The 20,250-nt window shown below is 40.2% G+C and overlaps 1 protein-coding gene across 2 annotated transcripts; it reads right to left on the bottom strand.

The window, feature by feature from the left end:
- Positions 1-540: 540 nt before the first annotated feature.
- On the bottom strand, positions 541-20,228 carry retreg3 (reticulophagy regulator family member 3). 2 transcript variants are annotated; one of them, XM_008113142.3, is made up of 9 exons: positions 19,816-20,228; positions 11,480-11,586; positions 9,411-9,438; positions 7,264-7,390; positions 6,650-6,734; positions 5,961-6,098; positions 5,474-5,556; positions 3,789-3,921; positions 541-3,121 (listed from the first exon to the last, which is right to left on the bottom strand). In XM_008113142.3, exons 1-9 carry the CDS (start codon positions 20,043-20,045, stop codon positions 2,670-2,672), a joined length of 1,383 nt encoding a protein of 460 aa, XP_008111349.1. In that variant the 5' UTR covers positions 20,046-20,228; the 3' UTR covers positions 541-2,669. The 2 variants fall into 2 exon arrangements, with proteins under 2 accessions (XP_008111349.1, XP_003222400.1); XM_003222352.4 differs by having other exon boundaries at positions 9,411-9,441; positions 19,816-20,226.
- Between the last annotated feature and the right edge of the window lie 22 nt (positions 20,229-20,250).

The raw sequence follows: 20,250 nt of genomic DNA, 5'->3' as shown, positions 1-20,250 counted from the left end.
TGCTAAATTCCAGTTAATGAACTTTCTTTCAGAAATGTTGCTTTAGTTTTCTTACATTTCTTTCCCTTATCAGTTCTCTTTACCTTGTGTACTGCATCTTTTTAATTTGTAAATTGAAGGATGAGAAAAGCCCTTTTCTTTTCTATTACAGTGTGTGCCTCTTTGACTATAAAATGGGTTTTATTTTAGGTATTATTAGAAAGGAGTGCAATGAATCGTGGTTTATTGTATTGTTGTGAACCTTCACGTTATTTCTGAGTTATGACATCCCTAAGACAATCTTATCATTGGGTTAACTTGGCAAGTTTTTTTGATGGCAGGCTGCCATTGCCTTCTTCTAAGGCTAAGCTGGACTTGCCTAAAGTCTCCCAGTGAGATTCTGTGAGTAGACAGATATTTAAGCCCTGATGTCCCAAATACCTAGTCTCAGACTCAAATCACTATACCATGCTGGTTCTCTGGAATGGATGATGTCCATACATAACTGGATGTGAGCTAAGGCTGTACACATGTCTACAACAGTGACCAGAAAAACTGAGCTTCTCTCAAATTCTTTATTTTGCACCAGTCAAGGAAGAAACACTTAAGAAAATAATGTCTCACTACTGATACAATGGAGAAGGTATAGTTCATTGTCTTATTGCACTAAATTCTTGTTCTAATCCACATAACACAAAATCTAACAAAATAAAATCAGTTTCCACCTCAAACATTATCAGCATCTTATTTAAAAAACTTTTGCAAAGTGACAAATTACAGTATAAACGTCCACAATATTGGCTGATTTGTAAACACTAAAAAAGGCAGTTGGACACCATGATATTGCCACTCAAATGCTACCAAATCCAAGCTGATTCAAATGTATAACATGCCACCCTTTTCTGTTTTCTCTGCAAAAATGTGCTACTAGGCATAAAGCATCCACATCAAATTGCTGCTTAGTAAAGAAACAACAGAAATGTCTTTTTAATACTAAATTGAGAAAATCTGTAAACTTCTCCACTACTAAGTTTAAAAGATGTCATTTGTTGAGTAGCAAGTACAGGAACCTAAAATAAAAATCTTTAGCTGGTTATGCAGGTGTTCAAAAGGTTCAGCTCTGCAGAAGTTATAGAAGGCTGGCAACTAAAGAAAACTTAAAAATGTAAAAGCATAGCATTTGTTTAAATCTTTTTTCTTTTCATAGAGGACCACCAGGATGACCTTGTACTGAATAGAATTTCTTTCAGGTTAAAATCTTAGAGCAGTTTTGCATACAAACCTAAATCATTTCAATATATAGTTCTGTATAGGAAGATACGAAGCATCAAGATCAGAAACTCACTAATGGTAGCATGGAAACTCCTCAGTTTTTACTTGTTCTATAGTTAGCCTATGAAGCCCTCTGTTCATTAGTTCTGATTTGTTGGTTAAGATCATTGCAACACAATTAAAACATCACACTAGTTTTACTTAATAAGAACCAAATGTCAAACGTATTGTGTACAGGCCTAGCACCAAAACGCTGTCGCATCCACGTCATTTGTGATGTTTTTTATTCTTGAGGAACACAGCACCATCTTTATACCATTGAAGACTGTGCTACCAAGATATAATCATGGGTATCTTCCTATTGTTCATCAGGCCATTATTTCAATCTTCAAATAATCAAAACGGTGGTGCAAAGGCTACAAATCTCCCAACCCCCAATATACAGCACTGTTCTCACTTCTATTTCCAAGGTTTTCTTCTGGGACAATATTGCAGGCTTTCTTGAAAAAACACCCAGTCATCTGAGAGCACTCAGTATTCATAGATCAAAAAATGAAGTCGCCAATAGCTGAACAAGTCTGGCTGTCAGGTTCCTTGCTATGAGGAATGCTAATAAGTTCACACACCCCAGTTCAGAGACCAAGGAAATATTATTGAGGAAATACGTTTATGGCTCCTCTATTTTTGAGATTGCTGGAGGATGACAAGGGATCAATTCTTTCATATTGCTCCTACCTGAAGTTTCACAGATCTTGGATGGAGGATATTTCAGTACTGAAATCTTCTGTCAAACAGAAAATAGTGAAATATGTGTGTAAGTGGGATTCTAACCCATGAAAATATTATTGCCATTATGCTGCATGACAAGAGCCTCATTACAGCTCCAGATTTTTAAGAGGAATTATGTTGGGGTCATTAAGTGAACATATTTATTGGAGATAGCGGTAGTTTCCAATATCTCAGGGATGTCAGGGTCTACTACACTAAAGTAAATTAGATGAGATCCGAGGACATAAAACCTCTATCAACAGCTGAGTATAAGTTACATCCATGGCTCAAGAGATTTTGCAATGTATCCTCTGCTTAACCTTTAAATTAAGGAATCCTAATGGCTGGTTTTTGTTGCACTTGAGTCTAGTCTTCAAAATCCGTTTTACATGGGATAACCATGGAAGAAGACATGTGGCTTTGGGGTGCAACACACAGTAAACTAGAGAGGTACTGGACATGGCAGGCTTAGTAACCAATCTCTTCTGATTCTGCCCAGAAGGAGTTTGTTTTCCAATTCATAATCTTCCAAATTTTCCCAGCCAGGCTATACAGCTAGGAGTGGGATGCTAACCCTATTCATGCACAAGATTCTTCCCTTTATGCTTCATGATACAGAACAAGTGCAAAAGTCAAGCGAAGATTATTGTTTATTTGCCACGGGAACTGGAAGAATCCATCTGATTCAGCTCTGACTGATCCAATAGTTCAAAGTCATCCCCTTCAGCATCTGTGTCCAGCTCTGAGCTGGATGTCCGGAGGAAAGCCTTGGCACTTTGTCGCCGTCTGCTTCCATGAGTTGAACCTGACTGGGAGGTTCCTGACAAAGCCAGCTGGATCATCCCCCTGGTTACGAAGCCAGCTAAGTCATCTTTGAGGTTTTGCATCAATGGCACCTCACCCAAGAGCAGCTGTGAGGCTACTTCCTGCTGCTCACGAGAAAGACGAAGTTCTTCCTGGCCCCGTGTACGGGGGGCAAGGCTTGGAATGCCAATACTGGTGTCATCTTCATCATCAATGCCAGTCACATCAGGATTGATGGAAGGGAAATCGGGAAGATCTCTGGCAAAGGATTCCTCAGGGTCACTATGGCCATCAAAGTCTATAGACAGAAAGGTAATGTAGTAGTTAAAACCATGATGTGGCCTCTGCACTAGCCATCAAGCTGGTCTCAGTTCATTTAAATAATATGAAACACTTTCATTTAAGCTATACTGTTTCTTGCCATAATCCAGGTATATTTACTAGCAGCAAAAGTAACTGAAATCTATATGCAAATATCTGATAGAAATGATTCCTTTAAACAAGAAAAAGGAGGATTCTCTACTAAAGAAAACAAGAACCAACTAGTACATTTCCCTGAATTCTTGTAGTGCAAATGCATTTAAAAGTCATCTCCGAGGCAGGTGCCTTTACTGTTCTATCATCAAGAAGTCCTTAACAGGATTTAGTATAGAATAGAAGCCCTTTAGGGCAATAAGGCCACCTATCATTCAGCTGACATTAATAACCATTTTTCCCATCATAGTTGCCATCTGCTTCATTCAATGCAATCTGCATACTTTTAAGGGCAAGATTATGTCACTTCCATGTTTTACACTACATAGTTGGCTTTGTTTATTTGCAAATATTTAAGTATTTATATCCTGCATATTTATTCTAATGGATATTGATGTGGCAAGTAACAGATCAATTTAAATGTTTTGTGTTATTTAATAGCGACGGCATTCTGCCTGTCCTTTGCCAACTGCAGTAACTGATGTCCTTACCTTCAGAACCCTCTGTCAATGGGGTTTGTCCTCGTGACAGATTAAAAGTCCCATTCTCAGTATAGGATACTTCTGCGTCAGAGTGCTCAGAGTCAGTTATGGCTAGCTCTTTGGCAACTATGGCGTCATCCAGCTTAGAGGAAAATAGTTAAAAAGGTCTTAACATGGCTATTATCATTATGCAGGCATATACACAGAAAACCAATGATGGGTCATATTTGCCTCCTTTGTAAAGAGGCTTTGACCCCATCCCACACAAAACTGTAAAAACATTTTCTATTGCTTTCAGGTAGCATAATAGATTTTGCAATTGACTATTTTACACTGCTAAAATTCACAAAATCTACTGGTTCTGGGCATTTTGGTTCAGCCCCAAGGAACATGGTGGCATATACTGCTACAAAAAGGTGTGATGCTTTTTTTAAAAGTTAAAATAGCAGTAGGAAGAATACTTAGCCACTATGTATAATTAAGCAAGAAAACAATGGCTGACTCAATACCATAAAAATTTAAGGAAAATTCCCTTTGTCATTTTGCATTTTCCCTGCATGAAAGTGTGAAAGAAAACTAAGGATATGAGAATTTTTACTTATGCCGATATAAAGATGATTTAACCCCTCTTGACTGTACTTGTATCTAATGTAATAATGTCCAGAAGCAGAGGAGTCAACTGTTTTGTAGCAAAAGCAAAACAAGTGTCCTGTGGCACCATAAAGAACAATGAATTGTGTCAAAAATTTCCAGAGATTATCATTTGACAGTATATATAAATTCCACCATTGACTATATTTTCTTCTCCAGCCATATTGAATCTACTATCTCAAACCGTTTAACGGAGAAACACACCAAAATACTAAGAAAAGTCATATAATAATTGTCTCTAACATTTTTAAAATGTACAGCTATTCTTGATATTTTTGTCATGCATTTTGAGGACAGTACTAAGGGGGTATTGCCCATATCGAAAACATGTCCTTATGTATTAATTAAAACTTGGAGAAGTGACTTTTTGGACTACAATAACTAGATTCCTCCAGCTATTATGGCCACTGAGATTTGTGGCACTTTAAAGAAAGCATAACCTTTTGTGGACTCTTATTTCATGTCTCATCAAATTGAAATCCATCCTTTACCTTCATTTGCAACTATATGTACACATTGTTCTGACTGTAATATACTATACTGGAATATTTTGTTTTTGCTGTAACACACAACTCCTTTGGAGGTTGCCAAATAAAAGACTAATGAGTTAAGATATATTTAACCAAGTTTAATTTGACTTCCAAGTGAATTAGACCAACCAGAGTCAAATTATGTAGTCCTTTCTAAGTTCAAGAGACAAAACCCAATTGTGGTGGCCTTTTCCAATGTTGGTTAGATATATTGACAAAGACATTTTAAAAAATTACACCTTTTATTGCAATTTATCTGAGGTGGTCCACTACTCCCAAAATGTGCCATGTGGGACTTAAAATGATAATGTCAAGACTCTGAGATGCAAGTCTTACAAACCAAATCTAATTACACAATATAAACAATCTTATTCAAATCAATAATATAGCCACTATGAGGTAATATATCCTGCAAATCGGGAAGATGCAAGTAGAAAGTCACAGGTTACCCATCCCCCCCCCCCCCCATCTCAGCAGTACTCTTTTCTCTTACTGACAGTGTGCTATATTTACCTTGGGACAGAACGCAGCAAGCTCTTCTTCACTATCACTCCCATCAGCACTAGTAAGATGATGGCTCAACACCTGATGTCGTGCTGCAGTGAAATAGAGCCCAGAGTAGCAGTTATGAATTGGGGAGGGGGGGAGGGGTGGCATGTTCACAGAGAAGGTTCATGAAAGCAGTTAGTACTGAGAGATAAATTACTAAGATTTAATACTAAAGGTTTTTGAAAGCAGACTGCTGACAACAAATCGATGATTCTATGTTACTAGTTATACTCCGTAACTGCTGTAAGAGTTTATTTTAAATAAAGTGCTGTTCGGGTGAGAGGAGCATTCTGAACTAGCCATCAGTGCATTTAGCAATCTTATTCAAACCATTACAGTGCCCAGTTACTCAGGCTAACAACTAGAAGAGATTAACAAGAATCTAATATGGAGGGGAAATCAGTCCTTCCTGCAAGAACTGGGGACAATACCAGCACTGCAAACAACTCACATTGCCTTTCCTTTTGTCTGGACATCATGTAACCACGAACACTGAAGTCCAACCGCTGCAGGGCTGGCTCTAGTTTGGTGTAGACCCGCTGTCCCAAGTGATGGTACATAGCAAGTGGCCATAGCAGGAACAAAAGCACTAGTAGAGAGGGATGATCATATGTTTAATACTCAAGAAGAACACTCACATTTTATTATGCAACAAAAGCAAGTTGGATATGTTCTTGTTCAACCTAGCTATCAGATCTAGGCTTAGCATAATAACTGCTCTTCTCTCCAAATAGGATTCAAGATAGCTCACACAGAGTACAGCTACAAACAATATTTATTAAAAAGCACAGATTTAAAACAGTTTGAAAGGATTTAAAATATAACAAATGTGATTAAAATGTAGGATATACTGCTCTTAAGGCAGCAATTATTTTATTGCCATAACCTTTCTACATATAAAGGTCCTGGCAGAAGAAGAGCAGAGAAAGTGGCAGCCTAAATTGCTGTGGGAGACAATTCTACAACTAGGGAGCAGCCACCAAAAAGGCCCTACTCCAAGTCTTCATCAAACATGTTGGCAACAGTAAAGCGACGGAGAGAAAACATCCCTGCTTGGCAATCTTAAAACTCAGGCACGCTCACTACAAATGACTTGGCCTTTCCAGTGCCTACTTCTCCTCCAGACTCACAGATACTTACTTGTTATATAGGCAAGACAGACGCCAGGAATGTATTGGCCCAAGACAGCCAGGAATGTGAGGACACCACAAGCTAGAAGACAGAACTGGAGAAACAAAATACAAGAGAGTCAATTTCTACTGAATTATGAGATGGGCAAACTGGTCTCTATAATTCAAAGCTATATAGACAGTTTGCTGCTAGCAAGCTATTTAGGAAGGGACAAAATGAACAGATTCTGATTGAGAAGCCTTGTTAAGAGGGGGACAGCCATGGCCAGCAGTTCTTTAACTCCTAGATCAGGGGATGGGAATTGTATGGCCCTACAGCTTCCAGAGGGAAGAAATGCTGGCAGGTTCAGTACAACAACAGCTCAATTCCTCGGTCTGCCCTAGATAACACTGACAGAATCAGAGCAAAATATCTAGAACGTAAGTATGGGTAGAAACAGGCTGAAAAAGCTCAATCAAATAAAAAGGTTGCAGCAATTTCTGTACGTCTTTGTATTCCATTCCCTGATCTCTATTTTCCCTTTGTATTTGTTTCTCAATCCTCCAGTTTCACTCCATACAGCATAGAAAGTATAGCTTTGTGTACACAAAGAAATATTTAGTTTCCATTCTGCTGCTATTCACCTTGCCCGGGTTTTGCCTTTTGAAATCCAAGAGGTTTCTCATAAAGCTGTCTCCTGTGACCCATCCTTCTGCCAAATAGTGACATAGTTCAGGCACACTCAGCAGTCGGGGGTGGACATAGCCCCAGCTGGAAGGACAACAAATACATTTTAAAAAATTTTGATACTACATTATTAACAAACAAATACAATATTCAGTGTCTAAAATGGGCCTTCTTGCATCTCATTGTAATTTCATCTCCACAAAGCATGCTCATATTTATGTTGTACAGATAAGAACAGAATGCTGACTTAGTACTCCATTTGTTCTGGTTATGTCCACGGCAGAAGAAGATACTGAAACCAGGCCTCTTATTTATTGCACCCCTTTGCCTTCCTCTCATATGGACAATACAAGCAGGAAGGTACCTAGCACCTTGCGTCTGCATTTTGAATTCATACTTGTTTAATCAGAGTAGATGGCTTAACCCAAAGTCTGTTAAAAAAGAAAATACTCGTTTGCATACTATTTCATTGCAGAGTTAGGAGAGGCAGCAGCACTCTTTGACCTTACAACTCTCATTTCATAGCATTGGGCCATGGCCATTACACTAGTGGCAAACTGCATGAATTCTACAGTGCAGATGTAGCCCAAAAGAAAGCCCTCTGCTGAAGATGTTTAAACTCAGGCAGGCTTATGGAAGAAGACATAGTCTTTCAGACAGTCTGAACCAAAGTGGTATTGGGCTTTACAGGTTATAACCAGCACTTTGAATTGTTCCCAGAAACAAACTGATAGCCAATATTTCAATAGGAAAGCCTGGTCCCAGAATTTCACACCTATTGCAATTTCCAAACAGTTTCCGAAAGCAGCTTTATTTCATGTGTATTATAGAAGTCTACATGGAATAAAATCAAATGTGTCACTATTGGAAGATTTGACATCTGAATGAGCACAGCTGCCACAACAGTTTTGTTAATGTAAATGCAATTCTGGCTACTGCTACAGGTTTAGGCTTAGGTCCAAGAGAGAGCTCAGGCGATGAACTTCAGATTTCAAGGGAAGCATAACACCATGTATTCCCTGATCTGTCTTTGGATTGACCAGGATCATATCTCCAGATTAATCTTAAATTTGTTTGCCCTCATCCTGTCAATTATCAACATCAGACAATGGTGTAGCAGCAATACAGTTTCCTTTGAATTAAGTAGGAGGAGAGATGCATGGTTTGGTATCCAAAATGCCAGATAACATCTATCAGTTACATATAGGTTTTCAACATGTGGGAGACAAAACTGACAGACATGGAATTAAAATGGAATATCAAATCTCCACCTTCTGAACCCACTGCTTCTAGTAAGACTGCCACCACTGTCAAACAGTGCTTTGTCCCATGCCAGAGAGGCAGTTCAGAAGGATACCAATGTAAATGATACTGAAAGCCACCAAGCACTCCAGCAGAACCAATGCTTTAAGCCATTTACCATCATAATTCTAGTCCAGGCATGGGCAAACCTCAGCCCTCCCAGAAATCCAAGCCAGCTTTCCGGCTGTTAGGAATTGTGGGGGTTGAAATCCAGACTACCTGGAGGCCCAAAGTTTGCTCATGCCTGCGCTAGTCTCTGTGCTACTTGTTTAATCACTGCCAGTGGAATGTTTGTATATTTGAATATTAAGATGTAGATGGTTGAATCTATGGATGTAGAGGGCTGACAGTACTTCCCCCACGAGTAAATGAGATCCCTCTCAATTATTTTAAATAGAGATGAGCTGAAGAAGTTTTCACAGGTTGTGGCCAGTCTAAATACAGATAAACCATCCTTACTCATTGACAATGAGAATTTTTTAAAAGACAAGGAGGATTTGAGCTGCATTAAATGACTTCACTTAAAAAAACTGAAATGCCCCAATTTTGCATAACACTGAGCTCACTCCTAACAATATTTTATTTTAGGACTTTCTATGTAGTAGCCTTACTTGCAAAGAAGAACAGAAAGGCAGACTTGGTTACAAGTGCAGAGAGAGACAGAGGAGCAATAGTGATTAAGAAACAAGATGTAAATAATTCAATCCTGGTTTTGCAAAGGAGTAATTGCTATGTTTGAAGTAAGAACAAATATCACAGCAAAGACACACAGGTACAGATAATATGGAAATGTTTTTCATACCTTTCATTATCTACTTCATCGGGTCTTGCTACTAGAACACGAGAAACATATCAAAGAAAGATGTAAGGAAAATGCTGTCAAACATTTAGCAGCATAATTAAAACATGAAGATGACTTATGAATCATATACCAAGTGGAAAAAAAGTGAGCACAGTGCTTTGTTCCAAACAGTGATCCCATTTTTACAAATTTAACTTCAGGCTTAACTTTTTAGTTTAACTTATTTTGAAGGCATATATATTCCCTGTCAACAGCAGGCCTTTCAGTAATATTACGCCATATTATAGCCAGTCAATGGAAATCCGAATTAAGGAGGTAAGTGATTAGTCAAAGTTCAGTCCGTCGCCAGTAGCCATTAAAAATGTTAGAAAGATGTTAGAGAGTGTTCCTTCTGTTGTCGCGGAGCAAAAGAAGAACTGAGGCGTAGCCCCGCCCACGAGCTTATATAGTATATGGGAAGAGTGGGCGGGGCTTCCACCAAAATGTTGCATTTGAATGCTCTAGAATGTTCCGGAGGACTGCGCAGAAGTATCTGATTCTTACAATAATCCTGTGTGGAAGATTAGGTTGGCAGGCAACAGTTGCATTTAAATGCCGTAAGCCAGGGTACCAATGTACGCATGCCCATGTGACTAAATAAATCAGGGATTTTTCATCCAAGGTTTGTTCACTTTGATGTCTGAATCTAGCCCTCTGTTTTGTCTCTCTTCAGTAATGGAAGAATCAAAAGTTACAGTGTGTTCTTATATCCCCAGATTGTCAGGAAAATACAAGCTAGAATGCCAAGTCCAGAGGCCATAACAAGGCAACCATGTCCAATACTTCCATGGGAACAACTGGGCAACATATCATGCTGCCCAGTTGTGCCCATGGGAACATTTGAATCTTTAACTGTCTAACTGGAGATAAAGATTTTACCACTAAATTCAAGAGTAAAAAATCTTATTCAGAGTCTATAATGGCCAGATTTCAGATTTTCTTAAACTATGGCAAATTATTTGTATGGCTACTATGACAATCCTGCTAATGCTTTCTCCATCTGTCAGGAATACATCTTTCTTGATCACAAACCAGTAATATAGATTTTTCTACATTGATCACTTAGCTTAGTTCAGAACCGGTTTGGCAGAAAACTGTTTCGCTGTATGAATGATTAGATTGATATTTCTGGGACAGATTTAAGGCCATGAAAATGATTACATTAATTATGGAAGGTGGTCTTAAACTGGTTCCAGAATCCAATCCGCAGTATCTTCGACTTGATAGACACTAGTGAATACAGGGTTTACCGGAGGAGAAAACAAAAAGGGAAAGTGACAGTAGTGGAGGCAGGAGGTCAACTGGCCCCCTGTTGCTCAGTAATGCCCTTGGGACATTCTTCAGTAGCCCCCATCCCAGCATTCAAATTTTACAAAGCACTCAGAGCAGTTGGGTGTCTACAAGGTACTTTGCATTCTGTTGAGCCAATTTCACCATGTAATGTGGTTTATATTTGGTACTTGATGATCCTCATTCAGGGACTTTTCCCCATTTTTCCTTGATGTGCTTTAAATGCTTTAACCTGTATTGCAGCACACTTTGGCAGCATGTGCTTTCTAGCCACTGTAGTTTGAAGCTAGCTTCAAGCAACATCATATGGTTAGTGTAGATAAGCCCTATATTCTAAATGATTTCTCCCAGCAACCATCTCTGTAAGCAATTATGCAATGGTTTTGATCACATGATCAATAAAAAACAATGATTCTATAAATGCAAATATTCATGACTCAAATCTTCAATCCACTAACGTATTAAATGCAGACAAATCTTTCCTCCAAATGCCGCTTTTGCAACATTTAGTGTTGAATACTGACACAGACTGCAATTTTAGACCCAGAAGACAAAAATAAAATCAAAACATCCATATTTCTATCTTCCAAGCCTTTATCGACAGAGAACAAACTCATTAGATTCCTGTTTATTTCCATTAACTGTTTTGAATAAGGAAGCCTAGTATTCTTGGACCCAATTGTTACAGAAAGAGGGAGCCTAAGCCAAAATTCAGAGAACATGGAAAAGGCAGAACTTACCTTTTATTTCAGGCCAGATTTTATTTTTCCACTGATCTAAGCATACTATAAGGATCAGGGTAAATGCAACCAAAAATATCAGGTGCAGCGATGTCAGAGCAAAAAACCTGAAAGGAAAATAAATCTAATCAGTACAGGGTTATTTCTTCCAGGACTGCAATACATGAAAAACAGTTCATCTGGGGACATGGTAAAGCAGAAACCCAGGATACTTAAAAATGGTCTTATGATCAGCACGAGAAGGCTAGTGATTATATCCCAAGCGTCTCTGAATTATCTGTTTTCTTTCTCTTTCAAAACACACACCAAATCAATTTACCCTGACAACTGTTTACCCAATCCAGTTTTCAAAATTCTTGGCATTTTAACAGGGACCTCCTATTATTGCTAGCAATCTATTACAAAATGTTCTTACTATTTAAAGGCACGAATTTACAGAAAGAAGGGGCATGGTAAGTTTGCACTTTGCATCCCTGTGTGGCATATTTTTTTAAATCTTGCCTAATGAAACCTACAGTACGACCCTGTGTCTGCAGGGGATACATTTCAAGACCCCCTGTGGATACTTGAAACAGTAGCCAATAGCAAAGCATGTATTTTCATTATACCTAGGCAAGAATCATATTACAGAATAGCACCTAAAGAGGCCTACAAATACTTCTCGAGGTCAGGTGGAGATATTTTGGAGTATGGATAAGTGAAACCATGAATATCTGGTCCATGTTTAAGAAGGCTGCACTGTATACCAGATTTTTAAATGCTCAGTATTTAATATGGACTAGAAAAGCATTCACATTTTGGTGGCCTTTTAGTTTGTTCTAAAACGGGTACTATATTATTATTTTGGAGTCAGTCATACAGAACAGCATGGCCATCTACAACATTTGTTTAACCAAATAAAGTAAATTTCTTAATCGCTAGGGCCACTCAACATCTCTGTAGCAGCATGAGTATTATCTTAGCTTAGGTCAGTGCTTCTTAAGGTATCTAATGTGGGAGAACAGCAACTACTTTTTCCCAGGGTCAGTGCCTGGCGCCATACTGTATGTGTGCTCATTGGCTATAATTATTTTTTCCCCCCTGGAAATTCACTAGGGGTCAATAATCAATGGCTTGAGGATCACCACTGGTCCTCGAGCCACCACTCTGGGTAGCCTTGGATTAGGGGTCCTATTGATCCCTTCCAACTCTATGATTTTATCATGTGGGAACTGAGACGATGGGAGAAATTAGATATAACAGACAGAATTCACACGTTTTGAGCCAAGACCTGATGCACTTATGCTTTGGCAATTATACTTCTGAGTTTTGCAATTCAGTTTTTCAAAAATGCATACAAAATGCATATAGATAGAAATACAAGAGCACAGAAATGTGTGTATTAAAAGGAATAACATTAAAATGTATTACATTTAAGAAAACTGCTTATAAAATGCATATATTAAGCAAAATTGTGCACACAATTGCAAATACTAGGATAAATTTGCACTTCTAAAATGGGATGGGATAAGCTTGAGAAAAACAAAAAATCAGAAATAGGTTAACTTGATACATTTCACCATCCCTCCTGAAACCTAGAGTCCTATTTTCTCTATAGTAACTGGAACACAAATGCTGGCAACAGCCAAAAGCTTTGAATAATTTAGTATTTCAGAGCAAAGGGCCCACAGAAAAGTAGAAGGAACAGCAGTTACAGTCAATGTAAACACAGCATGAGTCTAGGATGCCCTCAATTATCACATTTTTCAACTACACTTTTGTTACATAAATTCTAAGACTCATTATAAACCAGTGGTTATCTTTTCACTCGTGTCCACATATTATTCAAGCCAGTAGTTGCTTTCCACTACATTATAAACTTCCACTGTGCCATAATGTTGGTTGAACTACTATTTATAATGATGTACAACTGACAATAAAGTTATGGCTTTCTCTAATCAATTTTTCTGTCAAAAATGCTAACAGGTTGAAGCACCTTTTCAAATTGAAACACACAACTGTGGAACACTCAATGTTTTGTCACAACATCAATGAGTAGAGATTCTGAAGAATTCATAACTCTGACAAGCTCAGCACTACTGAAGGGCTGGCACTCTATTCAATTTATCAAGAGACATACTCAGCCACACAACCCATGCCAAGAAACTGGTTAATCCAGTGAGAGGCAGAACCATTCAACAATGGGTTACCAAATGACACATGAGCTCAGAGGATCTTTTTGCTTTTGTGAGAAGATCTGAAGACTTTCTTGTTCCCAAACTGAATAGGACCTGTGTGCTTTCTCCTCGCTGATTAGCCACATACAATCCTTTATTGTTGGGGATCCGCTGAATCCACAACAATTGGAGAGAGATAGTGACATTCATTTAATGAAAATCACATATATGGGGAAACTAGTTAATTTTATAGCACAGACCATAAAGCTATCATGCCAGGCAACCAAAGCTGTCCAGCTTCCATGACTGTCTCTGGTTGTAATCCCCAGGCTGTGCCAGTCAGCTTTCGTATGATACTAGCTGTGCCCGGCCACGTGTTGCTGTGGCTTATGAGAATCATTTGTTGACAAGGTGAAATAGCAATGAATAGCCTTGCAGCCTCAACGCCTGGCCGTTTTCTTCTTATGTGAATCCTTGTTTGGTGAGCTGGAATACAATGGAATAGGCTTGCTGCTTGGAAGGCTGGGTACTTGAGTTCTAGAGGAATGGTTTTTTGGCCAATTTGATTTGCAGTGAATAGCCTCGCTGCTTCAAAGCCTGGCCACTTTCTATATAGGGGCATCCTTTCTTGGGTTGGTTGAATGGGACAGAGTAGCCTCATGGCTTCAAAACCTGAGGGTTTTCCACCTAGGGTTGACCAGGCTGAACAGCACTGAATAGCCTTGCTGGTTGGAAGCCTGGCCGCTTTCTACCTTGTGGAATTCTTGGTTGGCCAGGTTGAATAGCAATGAATAGTCTCAGTGCAGCAAGTATGAATGCTGCAATTAGTCACATTGATTAGCATTTAATTGCCTTGCAGTTTCAAAGCCTGGCTGCTTCCTGCCTGGGGAAATCCTTTGTTGGGAGGTGTTAGCTGGCCCTGGTTGTTTTCTTTCTGGGATTCCCCTGTTTTCAGACTGTTGCTCTTTATTTACTGTCCTGATTTTAGAGATTATATTGTTTTGTATTATTATACCACAGTAATTTTAGATATTATATTTATAATCTTATATTATCTGCTTAGAACTGGATTATATGAGGCCCCTTCTACACAACTGTATAAAATCCACACTGAACTGGATTATATGGCAGTGTGGACTCAAGATAATCCAGTTCAAAGCAGATATTGTCCATTATCCTGCCTTATATTCTGGGTTATATAGGTGTGTGGTAGGGTCTTGATTCTACACTGCCATATAACCCAGTTCAAATCAGATAATCTGTATTTTATAGACAGTGTGGAAGAGGCCTGAGTGAAGAGGCCCTGGGCGCCATTCTGGCTGAGTGGGTTGCTAGGAGACAAAGTGGGCAGAGCCTACCCTTCTAACTGGCAGCAAGGGGAAAAAACAGTTCTTCCTCTTCCTCTAATTTGGGCTTTATTTTTCTAGGGTTTTTTGTTTGAAAGATATATTTTGGATGACTATGTCTTTTGTGGCCAAATTTGGTGTGATTTGGTTCAGTGGTTTTGTTGTTTACTCCGTAATAAAACGCACATTACATTTTTATATACAGATTGTTTCTAGCACCCACATTTTGCATGATATCAAGGTAACTCCCAATAATTTTGGTTTGCTGAAATGCTCCAGTGGGATTCCTTCCCAGGTAATCCTCTAAGCTCGAGATGCTTGTTTGTTCTTAAGTTGAAAAGCACATGTCTGTGTTTTAGATGGATTAGGAATAAGCTGTTTTTTCCTGTAATAGACATCAAAAGCACTTAACGTTTCAGAGAGTTTCTGTTCAGCTATTTCAAAGCTCCCTGCTTGGGCGGTGATGACACGATCGTCAGCATAGATTAACTCTCTGTCCCTTCTGGCAGTGGCTGATCATTTGTCACTGCCATAAGGGACAGAGAATTTGGGGGTGAGACAACAAGAAGTGAGAGAAATCTACCCAGGAAGGGAAATTTACTCCTGAAAAAGTTATCATGGAGAAAATGTGTCTCAGCTGAAGCTTTATTAGTAATCCCTTTTTCCACAACAAGACAATTTTTTCTCAAAATCTAATTATCACAGGGGTAGAAAGTGAGGTGGAATCTTCTGAAAGGGTAACAGACAGCAAAACAAACACCACAGGAGTGCTAACCCTCTCCTATGCTATCCAAGGCCTGTATTGGAGCTGAACAGCACACTTCCCATTGTTGCATAAAATTTAGTTATCTGACAAAGTATTTTGCTATGACACAAAAATTCTTGAAGTGGGATCTACTACTCTGTGCAGTGGAGACTGGGACAAGGAGCTAAGGAGGTATTCATACTTGTTTCAAAGCACAGACTGTTGACAGAACAGAGACAGATCCTGGTTGGAGATTATCCTGGTCATTTTACTAAGCATGGCAATGAGAATCACTTCTGCAAGAAACAGACAGGGATTCCACAAAGGCCACCTGAATGCCAAGCGCATCATGTGGGAATTCCTGCATTAAACTAATTTTTGCTTCTCAATGCTGGATTCTCTGAGGCACTGAACATTTTACAGCATCCGAGCAGCACTATCAAGCCCTCAAGAGCCCACATGGTCAGCAGGCTCATCACCAGCCCTCATTAGTCACCACACTGAACTCTGTAAACTCAGCCTGCTCCAGCTTGCCCCACAACAATCCCTCTTACACAACAGAACTGGGCAATGGCTGTGACTGGCTCCTCTTCTCTTTGTTCAAAGTGTACACAAATTTTCTAACCAGCAAAATAGTGACTAAGATCAAATCTCATTTACAGACACTGGGAATCTAACTTATCACAGGGACAGAAAGTGAGGTGAAATCTAGTTTTTGCTCACTTTGAAGAGACACACTGCCTGGACCTCCAAATGAGACATGAACACAAAAAGAGTAGTTTTCTGCACAGTGAGGAAAGTCCACCTGGTTCCCATTTCAATCTGAAACAAAAGTATGGGAGCAGAGAGGACCAGCACTTGTGTGCTCACAATTCTTGTGGGGCTGAGAATCTGTGGGCTGGGAAGTGGGTCATATAATTGAAAACTCTCATAGGAAAGGACACCAGAACCCACCCACCCCCCCCAAAAAAATCCCACTTCATGTAAGATGCCTGCTTGTTTTTCTCCTGAACCAGAATTAGAATCATACTGGGTATTCCAAAAATAATGGACCCAGTTTCAAAGCAGTATACTTCATGATGGCAACATGTTACAATTACACAAAAAGTTACAAATGGTTTAATGAATGGAGTGTTGTGTTGTTTCCAGGCTCTATGCCCGTGTTCTAGCACGATTTTCACCTGACGTTACACCTGCATCTGTGGCTGGCACCTTCAGAGGTTTAATGAATTTTCAAGTTGTCAAGTTTTACTAACAATTCTGGGCTGGAAATAAATCTTAAAAAATAACTCAAAAATGGAGAAAATGTTCTTAGGCCTTATGGTGGGGGATTGACATCTGGTGAATGACTGAGGCTAGGGCCTGCTTGCGTACTAGGAGAAGCATCTACCAGCAATCCTTTGAAACTGTGCCCTATTCTTTCAAGTAGTAAGGTCTTGATTTATCAGGGCAGTTTGTGGTTGCAGGGATATTGCAACGTCAAATCAGGCCCATCTTTTTTGAAACATCCTGTAGAATCACAGAGTTGGAAGAGACCACAAGGGCCATCTAGCCGTACCTCCTTCCACACTGATTATTTGGAACCTCTACCCAAACTGCTTAGGATCTGAAGTATGCATTTTGGATTTTAGTGTTAGAAATACATATACAGGCAGTCCTCAAGTTACAAATTACACTTGATTCCTAGTTACAAATGGGGGTGAGAAAACAGGAAGTGAGATCTACCCTAGGAAGGGAAATTCACTCCTGTAAGAGTTATTATGGGATAAAAGGTATCTCCACTGAAGCTTTTTCAACAATTGGTTTCCACGACAACCCAATTTCTTCAAAATCCAATTGTCACAGGGAGAGAAAGTGAGGCGCAATCTTCCGAACAGGATTGCAAATCCATCTCTAAGCTATCAAACACTAATAATAATAGTAATAATAATAATAATAATAATAATAAAAGATGTGTTAAAAATGTCTGTGTTTGATTTATATGTATTTTGCGTTTGTATTGTCCTAGGTTTGAACGGCATCGAAATGTCGCTGAGTGATAGTCGCTATGAGTCCCTCAATGAGGGAGAGAGGGTAGGGTATAAAACAAAGTAAATCAATAAAACAAATAATAATAATATATTGTTCTAGGCTTTCACAGCCAGAATCACTTGGGTGTTGTGTGGTTTCCAGGCTGTATGGCTGTGTTCTAGCAGTTTTTTCTCCTAATGTTCCACAGGTATATATACTACACTTGCTTTACCATCACCAGATCCTCTGAAGACATCAGCCACAGATGCAGGTGAAACGTCAGGAGAAAATGCTGCTAGAACACAGTCATACAGCCAGGAAAACACACACTACTCCAATTAAATAGTAACAATGTAGTAAAAACAGAATTAAAATACAATAAATACACTATTTTAGAAAGGAAATATTAGAAGGGTCTTTTAATAATAATAACAATCATACATTGCCATATGCTTTTACGGTCAGAATCACTGGGGTGTTGTGTCGTTTCCAGGCTGTATGGCCATGTTCTAACAGCATTTTCTCTTGCTATTTCTGCTGATAGAACACAACCATACAGCCTGGAAACCACACAACACCCCAATAGTAGTAGTAGTAATAATAATAATAAGTGGCTGGAGTTACACTTTTTAAAAAAGTACCTATTCTGACTTATGTTTATCTATATGGAGACTCAAAGCGGCTCACAACTAAAAGCACTGTAATACAAAATGTACAAATATTCAAATATCAAGTATGAGACATGATTAAAAGCATATAAAATCACAGAAGCCCCTGACGATCTTTAAAACCTTATTTAAAAGCCTTCCTGAATAAGAAGGCTTTAACCTGCCACCTGAAGGACAGCAGGAAGGGAGCCATTCTGGCTTCCCAGGGAAGGGAGTTCCAGAGTTGAGGGGCAGCCACCAAGAAGGAAGGCCCGCTCTCTCTGTTCCCACCAATTGAAGTTGAGATGAAGGTGGGACTGAGAGAAGGGCCTCTTCTGAAGATCTCAGGGCCTGGGCAGTTTTGTACAAGGGGATGCAGTCGGCCAAATAGCCTGGACCTGAATCGTCCAGTGCAGTGGATTTCAAACTGTGGGCCCCCAGATGTTTTGGCCTACAACTCCCAGAAATCCCAGCCAGTTTACCAGCTGTTGGGATTTCTGGGAGTTGCAGGCCAAAACATCTGGGGACCCACAGGTTGAGAACTATTGGTCTACAGCTTTAAAGGTCATTACCAGCACTTTGAATTGTGCCTGGAAACAGACTGGCAGCCAGTGGAGCTGCTGCAACATGGGGGCTGTCTGCTCCCTGTATCCAATCCCAGTGAGCAACCTGGCTGCAGCTCTTTGGACGAGCTGACGTTTCAGAGGAAGCCCCACACAGGGCACATTACAGTAATCTAGACGGGATGTAACTATGGCATGGACCATCGTGCCCAGATCTGTCTTCTCAAGGAACGTGCGCAGTTGGTGCTCAAGTTTTAATTGCACAAAGGCCCTCCTAGCCACCACTGACACCTGGGCCGAGTCCAGAAGGACCCCCAAACTGCGGACCTGTATCTTCAGGGGGAGTGTAACCCCATCCAGCACAGGTGAATTCCTATTCCCTGATTTGCCTTATGACTGACTAGGAGTGCCTCTGTCTTGTATGGATTAAGTTTCAATTTGTTTGCCCTCATCCATTCCATTACTGATGACAGGCACTGGTTTAGAGTCAGGACAGCTTCCTTGGCATTAGGTGGAAAGGACTAGTAGAACTGGGTTACACACAAAAGCAACTTAGGAACAAAGCTACAGAACCCATCTTGTTGGTAACCTGCATTTGCCACAATGCATATAAATAAATGTCTTGGAAATGGGTTTCCTGAGTCGAAACCCAAAATACATTTATGATTCATATTATATACTTTTTACACAATAATTTTACCACCCAGAAAGCAAAGCTGTCAACTTTCTCAAGATACCCATTTGGGAGGATTTCAGATAAGGGATGCTCCATCTGTGCATCTCAGAGTACAATGCAAAACGAAGGGAGGAAGGGAGGGATAGCAGGCGGAGGGCCTACACAGCGCCCCCGCCTCGCCCAGGTATCTCACCCGAAGGCTGCGTGGGCTCCTGCCCATGCCAAGGCGCTTCTGGCCGGCTTTTCCCACACGAGCGTGGCCTGCAGGCCGCTCAACGCCGGCTCGTAAGGCCCGAGGCAGCTCCTCAAAGAGGCGCTCAGGGCGCGCACTCGTCGCTCCCGCTCCGCCGCCGGGGCCTGGACGCCTCTGAGGGAACCACAACCGGCGCCATTGCTGCTCCCTTCATCCTCCGCCGCCTCCATTCTTCTTCTTCCCCCCACAAAAGCCCAGCGTCACCGGAAGACCGGTGAAACTGGCGGCAGAAACATTTCGTTTCTCCGTCAACAACGGCCGCCGCGCGCGCGCGCGAGAGAGAGAGACAGATTGAGAGAAAGGGGCAGGCTCTGTCTCAACACAAGAAGCCGGCGCGCGCACGCACACACTGTCATGGGCGCCCCCTTTCTCTGC

Source organism: Anolis carolinensis, chromosome 6 (genome assembly GCF_035594765.1).
Source record: "Anolis carolinensis isolate JA03-04 chromosome 6, rAnoCar3.1.pri, whole genome shotgun sequence".
Taxonomy (NCBI): domain Eukaryota; kingdom Metazoa; phylum Chordata; class Lepidosauria; order Squamata; family Dactyloidae; genus Anolis; species Anolis carolinensis.
The sequence above is the reverse complement of the archived record's forward strand: the minus strand, read 5'-3'. Positions and strand labels throughout refer to the sequence as shown.

Excerpts from the sequence above, each read along its gene's own strand:
- retreg3 (XM_003222352.4), bottom strand. The coding sequence starts at position 20,045 with ATGGAGGCGGCGGAGGATGAAGGGAGCAGCAATGGCGCCGGTTGTGGT. Across the intron at positions 11,587-19,815 it reads GGAGCCCACGCAGCCTTCGG|GTTTTTTGCTCTGACATCGC; the intron begins GTGAGATACCTG and ends TTTTCCTTTCAG. Across the intron at positions 3,922-5,473 it reads TTGCTGCGTTCTGTCCCAAG|CTGGATGACGCCATAGTTGC; the intron begins GTAAATATAGCA and ends TTTTCCTCTAAG.